At 47.2% G+C, this 17,325-nt stretch overlaps 1 protein-coding gene across 2 annotated transcripts in view; it reads right to left on the bottom strand.

Annotated features, from left to right (window-relative positions):
* Window positions 1-356: 356 nt before the first annotated feature.
* Window positions 357-17,325, bottom strand: part of ADAMTS18 (ADAM metallopeptidase with thrombospondin type 1 motif 18) — a 146,475-nt gene continuing 129,506 nt past the window's right edge. Inside the window, exons 20-24 of one of the 2 annotated variants that reach the window (XM_059876726.1) lie at window positions 16,392-16,596; window positions 14,746-14,931; window positions 10,194-10,406; window positions 5,509-5,656; window positions 357-2,347 (exon numbers count right to left, since the gene is read on the bottom strand). In XM_059876726.1, the coding sequence (XP_059732709.1) occupies window positions 2,232-2,347; window positions 5,509-5,656; window positions 10,194-10,406; window positions 14,746-14,931; window positions 16,392-16,596 (868 nt within the window). In that variant the 3' untranslated portion in view covers window positions 357-2,231. The remainder of the gene's footprint in view (window positions 2,348-5,508; window positions 5,657-10,193; window positions 10,407-14,745; window positions 14,932-16,391; window positions 16,597-17,325) is intronic. The other variant, NM_001192486.3, reaches the window with a different exon arrangement.

The raw sequence follows: 17,325 nt of genomic DNA on the forward strand, positions 1-17,325 counted from the left end.
TTCTGCAAAGATTTTCAAGTAGGGGGAAAAAAAAAAGATAGAAAACCCACTACATTTATGGTTTATCTAACTTGGATGATTTCCATAAATAAATGATTACATGACTCGTAAGAGTAGAAAAAAAAATAATTTAGTATTTGCATGAGATGGTAAACGTCATGTGTTTCATCCCAGTGTTTAATGGTTTCTAATTTCCTCAAGCACAAACAAACAAGAAAAATGATTAATGTCTTCCCTCCAACCTTTTCTCAGCTTTTCAAGAAATTACTGAGATTCTTAATCAACATTTATACACTTAGATCACCTTGGTAATGACCAGCTTCTTGCTAACTTATTCAAGAACTTAACAAGTTTCAAAGGCAAAGAAACAGAACACTTTATTATAAAACTTATAAAATAATTAAATATTACACATATATTTTGACTTTTCTCTATAACCCATGTTTATTTATTCAACACTTTTCCTCAGAATTAATTCACTTCCTCAAAGAAGCAAGTGAGAACACATAAGAATAGGCTATTAATAAATTAATTTTCCATAACATAATAAAAATGATAATTATATAAAGAAACAAGTTGAAATTTTTTTCAGAGGGTAAGAGGGTAGTGATATGGAGGCCTATATTTATTTTTATGATAAAATGGCCACTATTCTAGGCCAAGTCCAGGAGACAGAATATTCTAATCATTATTTCTCTGAGATTTGAGAATGTATGATTTTAATTAGAATGGAATAAAGGACGCTCTAAATTTAACAAACCACTGTCTGGTTGGTTATGCTGAGCGGGCAAATCCCTGTTTGAATTGGGACTTTTAAAAGCAGTAAAATTGGGTTACATTCATCAAAGACATTGAGGAACAGAGTAGAATTATATAAATATGCCCTTTATAACCACATCTCAAAAAACTACAGAAGGACACTGTCTTGTAAGTTACTTTGGTTTTGGCAAAATGATGTGGTGTTTTTCCCATGGAGAACAGTTGTAAGCTCATTAGTGCCTACCAACAGCTGGCTTCTGAAGACTGAAAATATCATCTGAAAGATTACAAAACACTCGTTTGTTGAAGTGTCCTGGCATATTACAATTTATTAATATTCACATAGTGAGAAGATGGATGGATTTCTCAATTGCCACCGTGACTTTCCCCTTGTTAACCAAATCCTAGGGCAAATTTAAATATGTCAGTTGCTAAGGAAAAACCCACAAGTGGCCTCTAATCTTCCAAGCATCTCTGATAATACGTGGGGAGCACCATGAGTGGCGTTTTCCTGTCCTTCCAAACGGGACTGTTTTGCTCTTTGTCTCCTCTTAGGTTTCTACCAGAAACACACGTGCTGATTCCCCAAGAGCAGACCTGAGGCTCCCGAGGACTTGTTCGGCTAGCACCAAAAATGACGAGGTTGACAGAGTGTGTAGGGCAACAAGGTTTTGTGGTTATTTTTTTTTTCTTTTCTTTTTTTTTTTTCCAGAGTGTGAAGTCCAATTAAGTGGAAATCTTAACTTGTCCACGTTGCCCTGTTTTCAGAATATTCCTCAGAATACTTTTCAAGTTGTGAATTTTAGTCTTGGAGACTCTCTATATAAGCAGAATATACTTTAAACGAAATAAGAAACAACACCACACACACACACACACACACACACACACCCCAGAGAAACAGGACATGAAGCTTGCTAGTCCAGCAGCAAGCACCATCGTGAGCACCACTCGGCGTTTGTACAACTCCAGGTCCAGGGCGTCCACAGTTCCGGTCAAACTCTGAGCTCTGAGCAACAGTTAGGCAGCGTGTTCCCCACATCGGATTACTCCAAGTCTCAGTCCGTGACTTGAAGTCCGAAAGGACATTTCCAAAACCCACCTTCTGAGGTTCCCTGGGGTGGGGTCTGTCCCCACAGTTCACAAGCATCTCCCTTGGTCAAAATTCAAACCTGTTCTCTCTCATGGCAAGCCATCACCTCCTTCCTGTAACAGTGCAAAGCAAAGCCGGTCTGTTTTTGTTCTATGCTTCTGTGAGTCCGATTTGTCATTGCTTCCCATTTTCAAGTGCTTCTGAGTACCATGTGTGTTAGGGAAATGAACAAGCAGGCTATTCTCGAGAGCAACCCCTCCAACATGGCGGTCGGCTCACACGGGGTCTGCAGTGTTCAGCTTTCGATGGGAAGGGGGCAGGTCTCTGCGGAGGTTGCGAGGTAAGACCCTGGCCCTGCCAGGAGGGGAGGGCGTCGAGATCAGCTCTTTCTGCTGCATGACCTGCAGCACTGCTTGCCATAGAATTTGTGGTTGCAGACGCCGTGCTGAGGAACAAGACGACACCAGCCGAAAAAGTCTACACAGGATGGATCCTCTACGGTGAGAAGAGACGTTCGGCACATTAGGACAGGTTCTCAGCCTTTTCCTTAAGGTGAGGGCCTACGGACAGAGACTTGGGGTCAACTTGCCTATGGCCCCCCGGGGTTCTTACATGAGACATGAGGACTTTGTGGGGGGAAAAGCAGGATGAAGGCACCCAGAGGCACTCTGAAAGTGAAAGTGTTATTCGCTCAGCAGGATCTGACTCTTTGCGAGCCCGTGGACTGTAGCCTGCCGGTCTCCTAAGGCTCTGTAACCACTAACAAAATATAAACACGTTAGGGTTACTGGCTTGCAAGTGGATGTTTAAAAAAAAAAGTCATCTCCAGCCTGAGCTTAATGTCTGATCCCCCTAAATAAGCTGGAGACTACTGTTGTGCCTCCAAGGCATGTCCCCTAAAAACAACATCCCCGAGGATGTTGTTAAAACACTGGTTCTGTTTCAGAAGGCCTGGGTTGAGGACCCAGATGTTTTTTTTTTATTTCTAACAAACACCCTAGGGTTTCTGCCCCTACTCCAGGCTCACTACTTTGGGGAGCAACGAACCTCATATACTGAGGGTTCGAAACCTAGATTGAAGGCCCAACTGTGACATTCTGTGCAGGTTTAAATCAAATCTCATGGCCAATTTGTGAAGACGTGAACTGAAGCCAGCACAGTCTTTTTCAACTTCCTTCCTTGTGTAGGATCACAGGTGTGATTATCTACTGGAAGCAGAACAGGGGCATCAGAGGCTTTGACCCCAAAGGCCCTCAGGAGTCACAGAACACACGTGGAGGTGTACATCCATTTTTCCTTCTGTAAGCATAAATGTGTGTTTTAGGAGTTAGGGCTCAGTCCTTTGACTGGATTTGCAAGGAATTTTTTTTTAACTTTAGAACTATTTAGGGTCTACCCCTATACGTGAGTAAATGCTGTCATTCAGAGCTGGAATTTCCTCCTCTATGCAAGTCTTAAAGTCACCCTCAAGTCCCCGCAAACTGCACACCACCCACGGGTATCCAGTCACACCCCTCCTGAATCCACCCTCACCATTCGCCTCTGAGCCCTGGGACATGGCTCAAAAGGCTCTTTTTTTTCTGTTGCTTTGCCTATTGCCCTCAATTTGTATCTGGTCTTCCTATGAACTGCTGACAGCTCCTTCCTTAAGCCTTGGTTCTTCTGCCTAAAGCTCCCTTTCACGCAGACACTTCACTCCTCCCACCCCCAAAAGGATTAGCCTCGTAATCCTTTTGAAACGGGTGCACATCCCTGGCACATCCCTGCCCCTAACCCTCCCCCTGGATCCCGTTCACCTGGAGTCAGAGGTACAGTCTCTACAGTGACTCACAGGATCTGGTCCCCAGGACGGCAGAGCCACCTCATCCTTTCGTTTCCCTGAAGCCTCTGCTCAGAGGTGCCCGCTTGGTTCTGCCTTCTCTGACCTCCCTATGAGAACAGCACGCCCCGTGGCCCCCAGGAAGGACCACCTCTCCCAGCTTTGTTTCCCTACGTCCGATTTACTGGCATTTATCACATCACGTGTGTTTACCTATGGCCGCCTCCTCTCCAGAGCGCGGCAGCCTTGAGCAGACATCTGACTTTCTCTCACTGCTCTGCTCCCAACACCTGCCACAGCGCGGCTGCTCAAGAAGCACTTGTTGAAAAAAATAAATTCCCTCCACCTGACGGCCAAAACAACCAGTTCAAGCCATACTGACTCTCCGCTTGGGTAGCAGGATGAGATGGAGTTGTTCTTTTCTTTCCTACTAGTAAGTCCTGGTTATATTCTGAAGGTGGAGTCTAGAGGATTAGCTGACAGGTGGGTAAAGAGTGTGAGAGAAAAAGGAGAATCAAGAATGACTACGGGATTTTGACCTGGGCATCTAGAAGAACGGGGTCATGTTTACTGAGATGGGGGCGGGGTGGAGGCAGGCCCCAGGAGACTAGTTTAGGATATATCAACAGAGATACAAGCGTGACATGAGAGGAAGACTTTGCCTGTGTCTATATGTATATAATCTTCAAGTTCAGTTATTTTTTAATACAGTGTCTTATACCCCAGTGCATCAGCATATACCCTAATCAATCAGAATGTACATGTGGATCAGCTTCTATTTAGACTGGAGAGATGACCCTGTTGATGCAGTGGAAATACTGGAGGACAAAAAGCACTATCACCACTTGCCCCTCCTGAGATAAGCATGGAATTGCAACATCTAGCTTCTGCTGGAAGCTAGATACAAGTCAGGAGTCAGACGTGAGGTGTCTCACGATGCTGTCAAAGGATTGCATTGGGTTATAGTTGTAATAATGATTACTAATAGCTGATTACTGAGTGTAATAGAGGATGAGGTGGTTGGATGGCATCACCGACTCAATGGACATGAGTCTGAGTAAACTCCGGGAGTTGGTGATGGACAGAGAGGCTGGTGTGCTGCAGTCCGTGGGGTCGCAAAGAGTCGGACACAACTGAGCGATTGAACTGAACTGAATAGCTGATTATTTGCACCTCTGTTATGAGTCTGGTATTTTGTTTACACTACTAAGGACAACCCCAGAGCGAGCTTTACATCCTACATGCAAACAATTGGCAAGTATCATTGGCTGGATCTCAAACACATCCAGCGACTCCCACCGCCATTACCCTTGTGGGACCTCGTCCCCTCACTGGACGTGGGACCTGCCTCCTGCAGAGAGGAGACAAGTCCTCGTTCTGTTCTAGGCCCCCTCCTCAGTGTAACTTCCAGGGATCCTCCTGTGCGATGGGGATGGGAGAACTGGGAGGAATCCCCACCTGAGGAAAACTAGAGGCCCCGTATTTGGCCAGGAAGAAACGCCTGGGCTGTGTCCTGCGTGTCTGTCTTCTCATTTTACTCCTCTTGATACAAGGAGACCTGCCTCAGGCAGGAGGCCTGAGACAAGGCCCTCTCTTGGAAAGCCTTCCCGAGTCTCCCTCGCATCATCCCTGGCACCAGCTAGAGCTCACCACCATTGGGGACTGCCCTGGATGTATGTGCCTTGCACAACTCTCAGGAGGGCTCCTCTAATGTCGACTGTGATGTGAATGGCACCCCCGAGAGTTTGGGCAGGAGCTGCATAACTGAATATAGCAGGTGTTGGACAAATACTCCAGACAGGAGGAAAACCGACTTGTGCGAGGCGGGGTCCTTTACCTCTCTTGGCAGGAGCTGGACAGAAGTTGGTGTTACAGGCCCGCAGCACTGGAGGCTTCTGCCGCAGCAGACAGCTCGAGGAAGGCCGGCCCTGCTGGACGCAGTGGACGGAGCGTGTCTGCACCCCTCCGCCACAGCTAACGGTGCACTGCAGGAGAGGGAGGAAGCGGTCAGGAACGGGCCCTTCCCCATGCCACTCACAGCAGGGAAAGAAACCTCCGTGCCTCGTGACATTGCCAAGGCGCCTGTCGATGAAACAGGGACTGTCCAGAGCTGGGCACATGAATCCACTCTCCTAACACGTTTTGGGAGCCGTTTGATCTGATTAGAAGGCTCTGAAGCAAATGCCATCTGCTTCCCCCGAGACTCTGTGTCTCCCAGTCAAGTAACTCAGGCAGAAGAGAGGTTCCAGGCATACAGAAGCTGCCACAGGAATGCAGAAGCGAATACAGACACTTCCAGCCAGTTCATCACAGTATTTAAAGAATTCCAGGCAACCTCTGCAGATACAATAGTGGAGGGGATGGTTCAGAACTTGGACAGCCAAAGAAATATAACGCTCTGAGACAGCTTAGGAATTATGGCCTCCCCGCCCAGCCAAATTCTGAGACAGCGTGGTGGGTATTGTGTTTTGAATTCAATTATCTCACTGTCCAACTGAAGGTAAAAAAAAAAGACTAAAAAGGACTGACCAGTAATTTTTTTTCCAGGCACACACACAAATATATTTCCTAACAAAAGAACAAATAAGAAAATATTATCAGAGAAAAGACAGCCCTTTAAATTAATGTTTACATGTATTTTGCTTTAAAAGAAGTTCGCTACCAGTTCATTATCCTTATTATTTTTTCCTATTTTATTGTGGACAGGTGAGGATGTCCACTTGGGACAAGCATCACTATGCTGAATGGCTTTTGAGAGGGAAAAATATGTTGTGGTAAAAAGAGTATGAGTTTTGGAATTATCCCTAAATTCAAAGATAGCTGTATCCCCGTTACCAAATCATCTCAGTCAAGATGGCTAACTATTTTTGTGAAGAACAAGACAGTAACTATTTTAATTTGTTAATTGAGGTATAGTTGATGTACAATATTATGTTAGTTTCCGGTATACAACAGAGTGATTCAAAATTTGTATAGATAATATTCCATCTATGGTTATTATAAAATATTGGTTAATCCTGTGCCTTTGTAGATTATATATACACACATACACAGATACACACATATACATATCATATATAATAGTGTGTACCCCTTAATGCCACTCCCCCTCCAGTAATCACTGGTTTGTTCGCTACATTTTTTCTATTCCACATAAGTGATAAACGGTATTTGATTTTCTCTGACTAATTTCACTAGGCATAAAACCCTCCTGGTCGATTGATGTTGTTGCAGATGACAAAATTTCATTCTTTCTTCTGGTTGAGTTCTTCATCCACTCATCTGCTGATGGGCACTTAGTCTGCTTCCATATCTTGGTCATCGTAAACAATGCTACTATGAACGCTGGGGTGCGTGTGTCTTTTTTAATTAGTGCTTCCGTTTTCTCTGGATACATACGACATAGGAGTTGAACCGCTGGGTCATAAGGCAGTTCTAGTTTTGTGAGGAACGTCCATACAGTTTTCCCCAGAGTACCAGTTCACACTCTCACCAGCAGTACACAGAGGCTGGCTTTCCCCCACATCCTCACCAACATGTGTCATGTTCTTTGCGACGATAACCACACTGAGCAGTGTCCGGCGATGTTTCCCTGTGGGTGTGATTTCTCTGATGATTAGCAAGGCTGAGCATCTTTTTGTGTGCTTTTTGGCCATCTGCATCTCATTGGGAAAAATGTTTATTCAATTCTTCTGCCCACCTCCCTTTTGACTGGGTTGTTTTGTTTTTTGACACCGAGTTGTTTATATGTTTTGGATATTATCCCCTTATTTTTCACAAACATTTGCAAATATGTTCTCCCAGTCAGTAGGTTGTCATTTCATTTTGTCCATAGATTTCTTTGCTGTGAACAAGCCTTTAAGTTTAGTTAGACACCCTTTATTTAGTTTTGCTCTAGTTTCTCTTGCCAGAGGAGGCAGATCCAAAGAAAATATTGCTCCACTTTATATCCACGGATGTTCTGTTTTCTTCTAGGAGTTTTATAGTTTCTGGTCTGACAGCTCAGTCTTTAATCCGTTTCGAGTTTACGCCGTATATGGTGTAAGAAAATGCACTCATTTCTTTCCTTTACGGGCTGTGGTCGTTTCCCCAGTGCCACTAACTGCCGATACTATTTTCTCCACTGTCTACAACGGCCTCCTCTGTTGTGGATTAATCACCCCTAAGTGCATGGGTTTAACTGCGGTAGGGTCAGGGTTGGGGAGATGCCGCCTCCTGAAGCACTCAGCCAGGTCCTGGAGTGAGTGCCAGCCCGGGGTAGGCAAGGCCGGGTCCTGGGGTCCGGCGGCAGAGCCCAAAGAAGGTGGCCGGCCCTGGAGGTGGTGGCCAGGGAGCGGTTTTCTGACACAGCCGCTGCGGGGTCCAGCATGTCTCGGAGCTTGTGCAGGGCTGGATCCCTGGGCGGCAGGAAGCCAAGGTGCCTCCAAGCTGGTGCGGGCCACGGTTGTCCTGAGGCTGGGGTCCGTCTGCTGGTGGGCAGGCTGTGTCCCACCGCGGAAGGCTGGGGTCCCTCTGCTGGCGGGAGAGGCTGGGTCTGCAGCTACAGCCGCTCACTGGGAGGCTGGGCTTGGCCTGGGGACTCCAGGCTAACAAGCTGGAGCGGGGATTACAGAATGGTGCTTGTGGCAGGACAGGCCCCCAGAGGGTCTGATGCCACTGTCTCTGCCCCAGGGTGTGTTCCAGCTGACATCTTCTCCGGAAGACTGCAGGATCGGCGGTAGGTCTGCACCTTTCTCAGCGTTGCTTTGCCCGAGACCTCAAAGCACATCCTGTAAGAGCGGTGTGTCTGTTTCCCACAGCACTCTGGGACGCCTGAACGTGAGCTCCACTGGCCTGCAAGCCCAAACCTTCTGAAGGCTCATCTGCCTCGTGCAGACCCCTGCTCTGCAACTGTGATTTTTCTCTGAAATGTGCCCTGCGGCTTTGTCTCTCCCACCCATCTCATCGTGGTTCCTTCTTATATCTTTAGTTGTAGAAACTCTTTTCTGGTGAATGTGTTAGTCACTACTCAGTCATGTCTGACTCTTTGCAACCCCACAGACTGTAGCCCGCCAGGCTCCTCTGTCCATGGGATTCTCCAGGCAAGAGTACTGGAGTAGGTTGCCATGCCCTCCCCCAGGGGACTTGTGTCTCCTGCATGGCAGGCAGATTCTTTACCATCTGAGCCACCAGGGTAGGTTCTGGTCTTGGCCTCAATTGCTGTTCTGTAAATAGCCATTATTTCGGCGTGCCCGCAAACCCCTACTCTGCCATGTGGGCAACTCTCGTCTCACAGCGCTAAGTATTTTATGCTTTATGGGCCATACGACCTTTGTTGTAGTCACTCACCTCTGCACCAAAGCAGCCATGGACCACACACACAAATGAGGACGGCTGTTGTCTAATGAAAGTTTATCCACAAAAACGGGCCGCAGTAGGCGGGGGGTGGGGGGGGTAGATTTGCCACTGGTAATCATTTGCTTATATCTGATCTAAATAATTCTGCACGAATCAATTTCCAAGTCTGTTAAATGAGTAAAATAATGGTAGAAAATTTTTAAAGAAATCCAATTTCATGGTGAGGCTGGCAGCACCTCTCAAGCCAGAGTTGTTTTTTCTGAAGAGCTATGTAACACCTGTTAGCTATAACAATGCAAGGGCCAACCAAACCATAGCTTTGGATTCCTGAGGACACGTTGTTCTCTCAGACTCAGCATCCCAAACCAGTCCCAGCTCATAAGCATCAAACCAACGCATCTAAAGTTTCTTCCAAGTCTTCTGAGGAAAAGGACACCTGTAACATCTGAATTTAGAAGTTGTGTGTCCTTGGCTGATCAACTGCCTAACTCTGAGCTTTACCAGCCTCATCCACAAAACAGGGACAATAATACCCACAAATAAGACCACTTTCCCAATGTCTCAGCTGGTAAAGAATCCACCTGCAGTGCATGAGATACAAGACACGTGTGTTCCATCCCTGGGTCAAAAAGATCCCCTGGAGGAGGAAATGGCAAACACACTCCAGTATTCTTGCCCGAAAAACCCCTTGAACAGAGGAGCCTGGTGGGCTACAGTTCATGGGGTCACAAAGCACAAATGAGTGACTAAGCTCACAACATCACCTCCAGGATGAAGGGAGGAGATAGACAGGTGTACAGGATGTAACACAGTGCATAGAAATGGCTGGACAAATGCTAGCCATCATTGATATTACTCAGAAACACGAGAACCGAGTCAGTCAAGACTCATGAGCAGACTAAAACACAGAAGACTCTAGTGGTGGTTTTAATAGCAGCAACAACTATGAACATTAGCAAGTACCTTGGGACTAACTGCTTTGTATTACTTATTCATTGAAACAAAACAGAAAAGAAAACACCTAACTCTGCACAATATTATCATCTCAGTTTTATAGATGTGAAAATGGAGGCTCACCGATGCTGGAACCTGCCCAGGGACTCAGGTCGTTCGGACAGGTCCCTAACAGCAGTTGTAAACGGAATCTTGCTTAACTTTAACCCCCCTCAGTCTCTGTGTGCTCACCTGTTGCCATGGCGATGAATACCACCCAGCGGCCAGACTGTACACTGGATGGGCGGGACACGCCCCCCGGCTGCAGGTTTCCTCCAAGTCCACGTTTGGTTTCTTAATATTGCGGCACCGTCGCTCGGGGAGAGTTATCAGCTTGCCTTGGAAGGCCTTCTCGCTGCATTTCATCTCCCTCTTCCTCACTCCCAGACCACAGCTCACGGAACACTGTGGGGCAAGAAAGGAGGCGTCAGGGTGCGGGCTCCACCATCCACGTGTAATCAGAGGGATGGGACTAGGGCAGGTCAGCCACAGCCCACCAGGCTCCTGAAGGCAGGGCCTCAAGTCCCGCAGGCTACAGAAGCCAGAGGACTGGAGTTACTTTCCCAAGGGCACAGCATGGCTCAGCACCACAAAATAAAGGCAGGCGCTGCCATGACACGGCACACAGGGTGAGCGAGACAGAGCCCGAGAGAAAGATGAGACCAGCAGAGGATGAGGTCAGGGTCACTGTGTCGTGGCCAGATGTCCAGGGCAGGAGGCAGGGCGCAGGGACTGGGCCTACAGGCAGTTCAGGGGAAGAACCACAGGTAACAAGCAACTGTCCTTCATCTTTACCTGCCTCTCTCTTCAGCTGGGATATACACTGAGGCTGTGTTATGGCAGGAAAAAAACAAAAAGAGGATGGAGGCTGATGAAATAAGTCTGAGAAAACCTGTTTTTTTTTTTTTTAATGTGACTGACTGCTATTTTATTTAAATATTTCCTTACTTCCACTATACAAATTTTCTTTTTCAAAAACTTTAAATTTTGTATTGGGGTACAGCTGATAAGCAACGTTGTGATAGTTTCAGGTGAATAGCAAAGGGACTCAGCCATATAAACACATGTATCCATGTGTATACATGTATCCCAAACTCCCCTCCCACCCAGGCTGCCACGTAACACCGAGCAGAGTTCCCTGTGCTCTACAGTAGGTTCTTGTTGGTCATCGGTTCTCAATACAGCAGTATGTACAGGTCGGTCCCCAACCCCCTAACTATCACTTCTCCCTAGGCACCCATAAGCTCCTTCTCTAAGTCTGTGAGTCTGTTTCGTAAGTTCATTTGACTTTAGATTCCACATAGAAGGGATGTCACAGGATATTCTTCTCTGACTTACTCAGGACTACAGTCTCTAGGTTCATCCATGTGGCTGCAAATGGCATTAGAGAAAACCCGTTTTTAAGTATTTTAAACAGTATAATGGGATACTGTACAGGGCCTTGATGAACTGCATAAAGCAGTAAGAAATGACATCAGCATAACCATCATCAATCATGAAGGCTGGGGATCAGATCAAGACGGCAGAGAGGCAGGACGTGGTGCTCCCCTTCTCCCCCGAGACGTCAAAACTAGAGTTTGTAGAGAACGAGTCTCACGGAGCATCTAGCAAACGCTGGCAGAAGACCTCAGACCTCCGAAAGGGTAAGAAAATCTGCACAAAACCAGGTGGGACAAAAGAGGGGGAAAAAAAGAGGAATTGGGCCAGGACCTGCGCCTGGGGAGGGCGCTGTGAAAGGGGAAAGCTTTCTGTACCCCAGGACGCCCCCCACCGGCAGGGAGGTCAACCAGGACCCAGGGGAGCTCTGAAGGGGGCCCAGCAAGCAGGGTGTAGAGGGCAGAGCGTAGAGAGACCTCCGGGTGCTGCCGGCCTCAGACGCTCCCCCGCGGGGCTGGGCAGGCGCTGAGGCTCGGCTCCCGAGGGCAGACCCGGGGGAGGACGGGGGCTGGTGACGGGCAGCCGGTAAGGGGACCGCAGCCAAGGGAGAATGGAAGAAGTGTGGCTCACCGCCACCTTACACCAGAGAGGCGAGGCACCACCGCGGGCAAGCGCGGAAGGGGGCGGGCTGCCGTCGGAGAGTCCTCCGCCCCTGTGATCTCAGGCCCCAAAGTCCTAGGATCCCGCAAGGCTACCATTTCAAGTGGAAGGAGATAAAGAATTTCTCAGACAAGCAAAAAGCTAAAAGGATACTGCAATACTAACCCTCTCATAAAGGAAATTCTGAAAGGTCGTCTCTAAACAGAAAAGCAGCAAGAAGATACAGGAAGAAAGAAATCACAAACGGAAAGTAAATCCGCCTAAATTAGCCAGTACGCAGATCAAAAGGAAAAACTATCTGTGAGAGCAGCGACACATGCACGAGCAACAAAGGACACACAAGAAAATGGAAACAAAGGGACATCAAAATCATAACATGTGGGGAAGGAGAGGAAGAAGATGATTTTTTTTTTTTTTTGGAATGTGTTGGAGCCTATATGACTACCTGTCTAAAGCAAGCAGATATAGGGAGGGGTTAACATACTTGAAAAACAGGGCAACCACAAATCAAAACCATAGAATAATTCACAGAAACCAAAAAGAACACAAGCATAAACTAAAAGGAAATCATTAAACCACCAGAAGGAAAGGAACAAAGAAAGGATAAAGCAGATGTGGTCCATCTATATAATGGAATACCACCCAGCCATAATCAAGAATGAAATCATGCCATTGGGGGCAACATGGATGAACACAGAGATCACCCTACTAAGTGAAGTCAGTCAGAAAGACAGAAGCAACCACCATACAACATCATTCATGTGTGCAATCTAAAATGTGGCACAAAAGAATATCTACAAAGCAGAAACGGACTCACAGACACAGACCTGTGGTTGCAAAAGGAAGGGGGGGAGGAAGAGGGATGGATTGAGAGTTTGGGGTTCACAGATGCAACCTATTACATTTAGAATGGATGAACAAGGGCCTACTGTATACAGCACAGAAAACTAGACCAAATTCCTGGGATAAACATAATGGAAAAGAACATAGAAAAGAGTGTGTGTACGCGTTTATAGCTGAGTCACTTTGCTGTACAGCAGAACTTAGCACAACACTGTAACCCAACTATACTTCAATAAGAATAAATAAAGAAGGATAACACTGAGCTTCGCACTTGCAGCAGCGCTGTGAGGGAGCTGCAAGCGTGTGCTCCACTGTGCAGACGAGGAAAGGGAGATTTAACTCGAGGTCGGATCTGTAGTCATCACTGAAGGCTGCCTGTGAGTGGGCTGCCTCTGACTCAAGCCCAGGCCTTTAGCCATTTGGTTATAACGTCTCAACGAAACTGAGAGAGGAGGGGAGAGATGGGCGCCCTGCTCTGCACTTAGCCACACAGAAGGGAAGGGCACTGATGGGAGAAACCAAAGCTGCCGGGACAGCAGCCCCTCCTCCCTGGACCCCCGCCCCCAGGCCCCACCAGTGACCTTTTCCTTCCTTGGCCACTGTCTTGCTCACTAGGCTGTGGACTCCGTAAGAGCATAGACCTCGCCTTAGGGGTTACTGATGTGTACTTCCGGTTTGATCTCTGCTCAGGTTTCCTCTGCCTGAGAGCTCAAATGAGTGTCCCAAGTTGGGAGTCTAGGAGGCATCTTCAGGACTTCCTTCTCCCTGCCCAACAGATGCCTGAAGGTGCCCGCAGGCCTCTTTAAGAACTCTCAGAAAAGACAAACACTGTATATTAACGCATATATATGGAATAGAAAGGTGGTAATGACCATCCTACGTGCAGGGCAGCAAAGGAGACACAGACGTAAAGAACAGACTTCTGGACTCGGTGGGAGGAGGAGAGGGTGGATGATTTGAGAGAACAGCACTGAAACATGAATATTACCATATGTAAAAGATAACCAGTGCGAGTTTGACGGATGACGCAGGGCACCCAAAGCCGGTGCCGTGACAACCTGGAGGGGTCGGGTGGGCAGGGAGGCGGAAAGGGGTTTCAGGATGGAAGTGACACATGTAACCGATGGCAGATTCATATTGATATATGGCAAAAACCATCACAATACTGTAATTATCCTCCAAAGAAGGAAAGAAAGAAAGCACTCTCCAGACCCTCCTTCCTCCATCCCTGAAACATTTCATCTTTCGTTTGCATCCTTGCAATATCCATGCTGGCGCCTTTTCCCGGCTCTGGGCTTGGGATCCTCTCTCTCTGAAATGAAACCCTGATTGTTCCACTGCTTTATTTAAACTTTTAATTAGCTCCCCCAACGTTAACAGGATATATTTCTAGTCTGCCACCCCACACGATCACGATCTGTGCTTGATGAAGCTTCCACCTTCTACCCATCCCCATTCATTCCTCCTGTGTCATACTCCTCAGCTCTGCCCATATAGGGCGCACCCTCTGTCTGAACAGCCCCGACTCCATCTTTGCCGGATTCCTGCTCATCCCTCAGGCTCAGTATCCCTGGGAAATCTCTTCTGCCAAGCTTAAGCTCTCCGAGGCAATCACAGACCCCATCACAGCACTCCACTCGCCTTACCTGTATTTTTATACACAGGCTTTCTGCAGTTTGGTACCTCCACCGTCCATGCATCGCCTCATCACTGAGATGGGTGTTTTACAATCGGGATTTCATGGAGAAATCAGTGGGGAAGGATGAACAGTAAGTAGCTACCTGGTGTATATGTGCAAGCCTCCAGATGCTGGTGGATGAGCTGAGCATTTCAGAAACCCCCAGGAGTGCATCTGACCTCCTACCTCACTCCACGAAGAGATGAGCCACTGGAGCCGGCTGTTCTTGGGACAGCGTCCGAGCACGCAGCCCTCCTGCGAGTCCGGTCTCGCGGCGCCAGCGCATGCGCTCTCGGGCACGGCCTCTGCCACGGCAGCGCGTCTGCACGTGACTTCACGCTTCCGCACTCCTCGCCCACAGGTCTTCGAACACTCGAGATTAAAAAGGAAAAAGCCATTAAATGCCAGTCTCCAGTGACCGTGTTGCAGGTGAATGCTTGGAAAAGCATTGATGCAGGGTTTACAAAGCTATTTTTAAGCACCAGGACCAAATGCCCAGTAAAATTCCTTGTAGTCAGCAGGAGAAATCTTTCCTCAATCCAGAGACTCTGAGTCCAGGTTAGATCTCCTTCAACAATCTGAACACTCAGGGGCTGCTGTGTTGTCCCAGGTCTGAACACATGTTTTAGTCTTCATGGAGAAGAAGAGAGGGTTTCTGTGCAGAGCACACATAACAACCTGGAAAACGGCGCAAGGCCTATAACACAGTTTGTTGCTGTCACTGTGTCTCTCTCTGGCACAAAGCAGAGTCAGTTTGGGCATTTGGCTAAAGAGGATATTCAGTGATTTGGAGAAGGGGAATCATAGAAGTAGAATATGTTTGCCAGCAACGGCCACAGACTGTGGCACTCATAAAAATGGGTTGGGGGTGTCCAACTCTTGCCCTTCTGTCTGTCTTGTCTGTCTGTTTTATCCTCTGCTATCTCTAGGCTGGGCACTGTGCTAACTCTCAGGGAAAATTAAGTCAACACTCATCAAATGTTTGGGAATAACTTTGCATGGCCAGCTAATGCTCTTCTATTCCTACCATCTTGACCTTCATAAGACCTGTGAAATAAGGAAGGCAGCAAATTATTCCCTGGTTTTCAGATTTGTGGTTCAAAAGTCTTCTAAGTGATCCCAACAGCTTTTGAACCACAGCTCTGAAAGCCAGGACAGAAATTATCTCATGGGGTGGTTAGAGGGTCATGTGATACAGGCTCTGGTATATACTTATGTGTAGCATCACGCAGAAGGCATTAAATGACTGTTTGTGGTTGCCTAAGTCTGATAATATCAGTGTCCTGTCTCCATCTCCCTTACAAATACGAAGGATGAGACTTCCCAGTGGTCCTCTTGCTATTACCCCATTTTTAAAGGGGAAGCGTCTGAGGGTCACGTGATGAGTCAGCCACCTGTCAAGTTGCGGAGATGAGCAAATATGTCTGACGTCAGACCATGGCTCTGCACCACGGAACATCATTCATTCATGGTGCTGACATCTAGGTGGTTAATTCTTATTCAGTAGAATTCTTATTTATATTTGTGACTTTCTTTTTCCAGAATGGTAAAAATTTTCATCTGCTTCTGAAATGGGTTTCCAGGGCCATGGTCTCTAATGGCAGGTGGGTCCTTTACCACTAGCGCTGCCTATCCGGCTGCATGACCATCACCAAAAAGGCTAAAAATCACAAAAGATGCTAATTAAAATGCCCATTCACATGACTGTGTGATTCCCATGAAGGTATAAACAGCTGAGATCCTCTGGGGGGAAGCAGAGACACCACCTGTATTTTCGCCTCCCTCCTTTTTCCCTGGGAACGGGACTCACGACTCCAGTAATTCCCACTTACCTGAGACCAGGGCCCAGGGCTCCATTCCGGAGGGCAGGCATGGCTGTTGCAGGCTTGAACCTGAGTGGGTGTGCTCACCGGGCAGAGAGAGTGCAGGACCGCCTCCTCCTTCTGGAAGGGCTTCTTCTGGACGCACTGCACCTTCCGGCTCTGCTGGCCTCCCGCACACGACCTGCTGCAGGCGCTCCACTCGCCCGGCTTCCAGCTTTCAGGGAGAGATGGGATTACTTCCGGGGAAGCTAAGACTCTGCATCATCAATGCCAAAGCAGTTACTGTGAAAGATTAGCCACCTGCTGGAAGCCTTTGCTCCACTGCAGAACCAACAACCAATAACTGATTCTTCTTCTATAGATTTGCAAGCCTACACAGTCTGTTACCCCATAGTTCTGGGGAAAAATACATTCCTGCCATCTACAGGTGAAGAAGTGTGTGCTGTTTAGAATTCTGAGCGATTCAGTCTAATTTACTGGGATCTTAAACCCTGTGCCAGAGACTCTCCCAGGCTTTAGGGTTGGAAAAAATGAATGAAGCCAGGCTCTTCCCATTAAGTTGCCTGTGGAAGTGGTGGCTGTGTGAACACATCAAAGCAATACTCTCTGATCATTTCTATAATAGAAGTTAATACAAAGTAAATTAATGAGACTGTTGACACAAGATCAGTGAAGAAGGGAGAGGTGTGTGTGTGTGCGTTCACACATGCAAAAGAGAGACACATTGAGAGAGGGTCTCACGAAGAATGTTTCTAAATAGGCCGTTCCCCCAACCTCTTTTTCTGATTAGCCTTAAACTCTACGGTTGCATTGGAGGAATAACCTCAAATTCCTTATTTCAAGATTTTGAGCTCACTTTTTTCACAGCTGTTGTATCTGAGACTTGGTGTACACTAAAGAGTAATCATCTGAAACCGTGAATCCTTTTCAACAACCACCTTGG

Source organism: Bos taurus, chromosome 18 (genome assembly GCF_002263795.3).
Source record: "Bos taurus isolate L1 Dominette 01449 registration number 42190680 breed Hereford chromosome 18, ARS-UCD2.0, whole genome shotgun sequence".
Lineage (NCBI taxonomy): Eukaryota > Metazoa > Chordata > Mammalia > Artiodactyla > Bovidae > Bos > Bos taurus.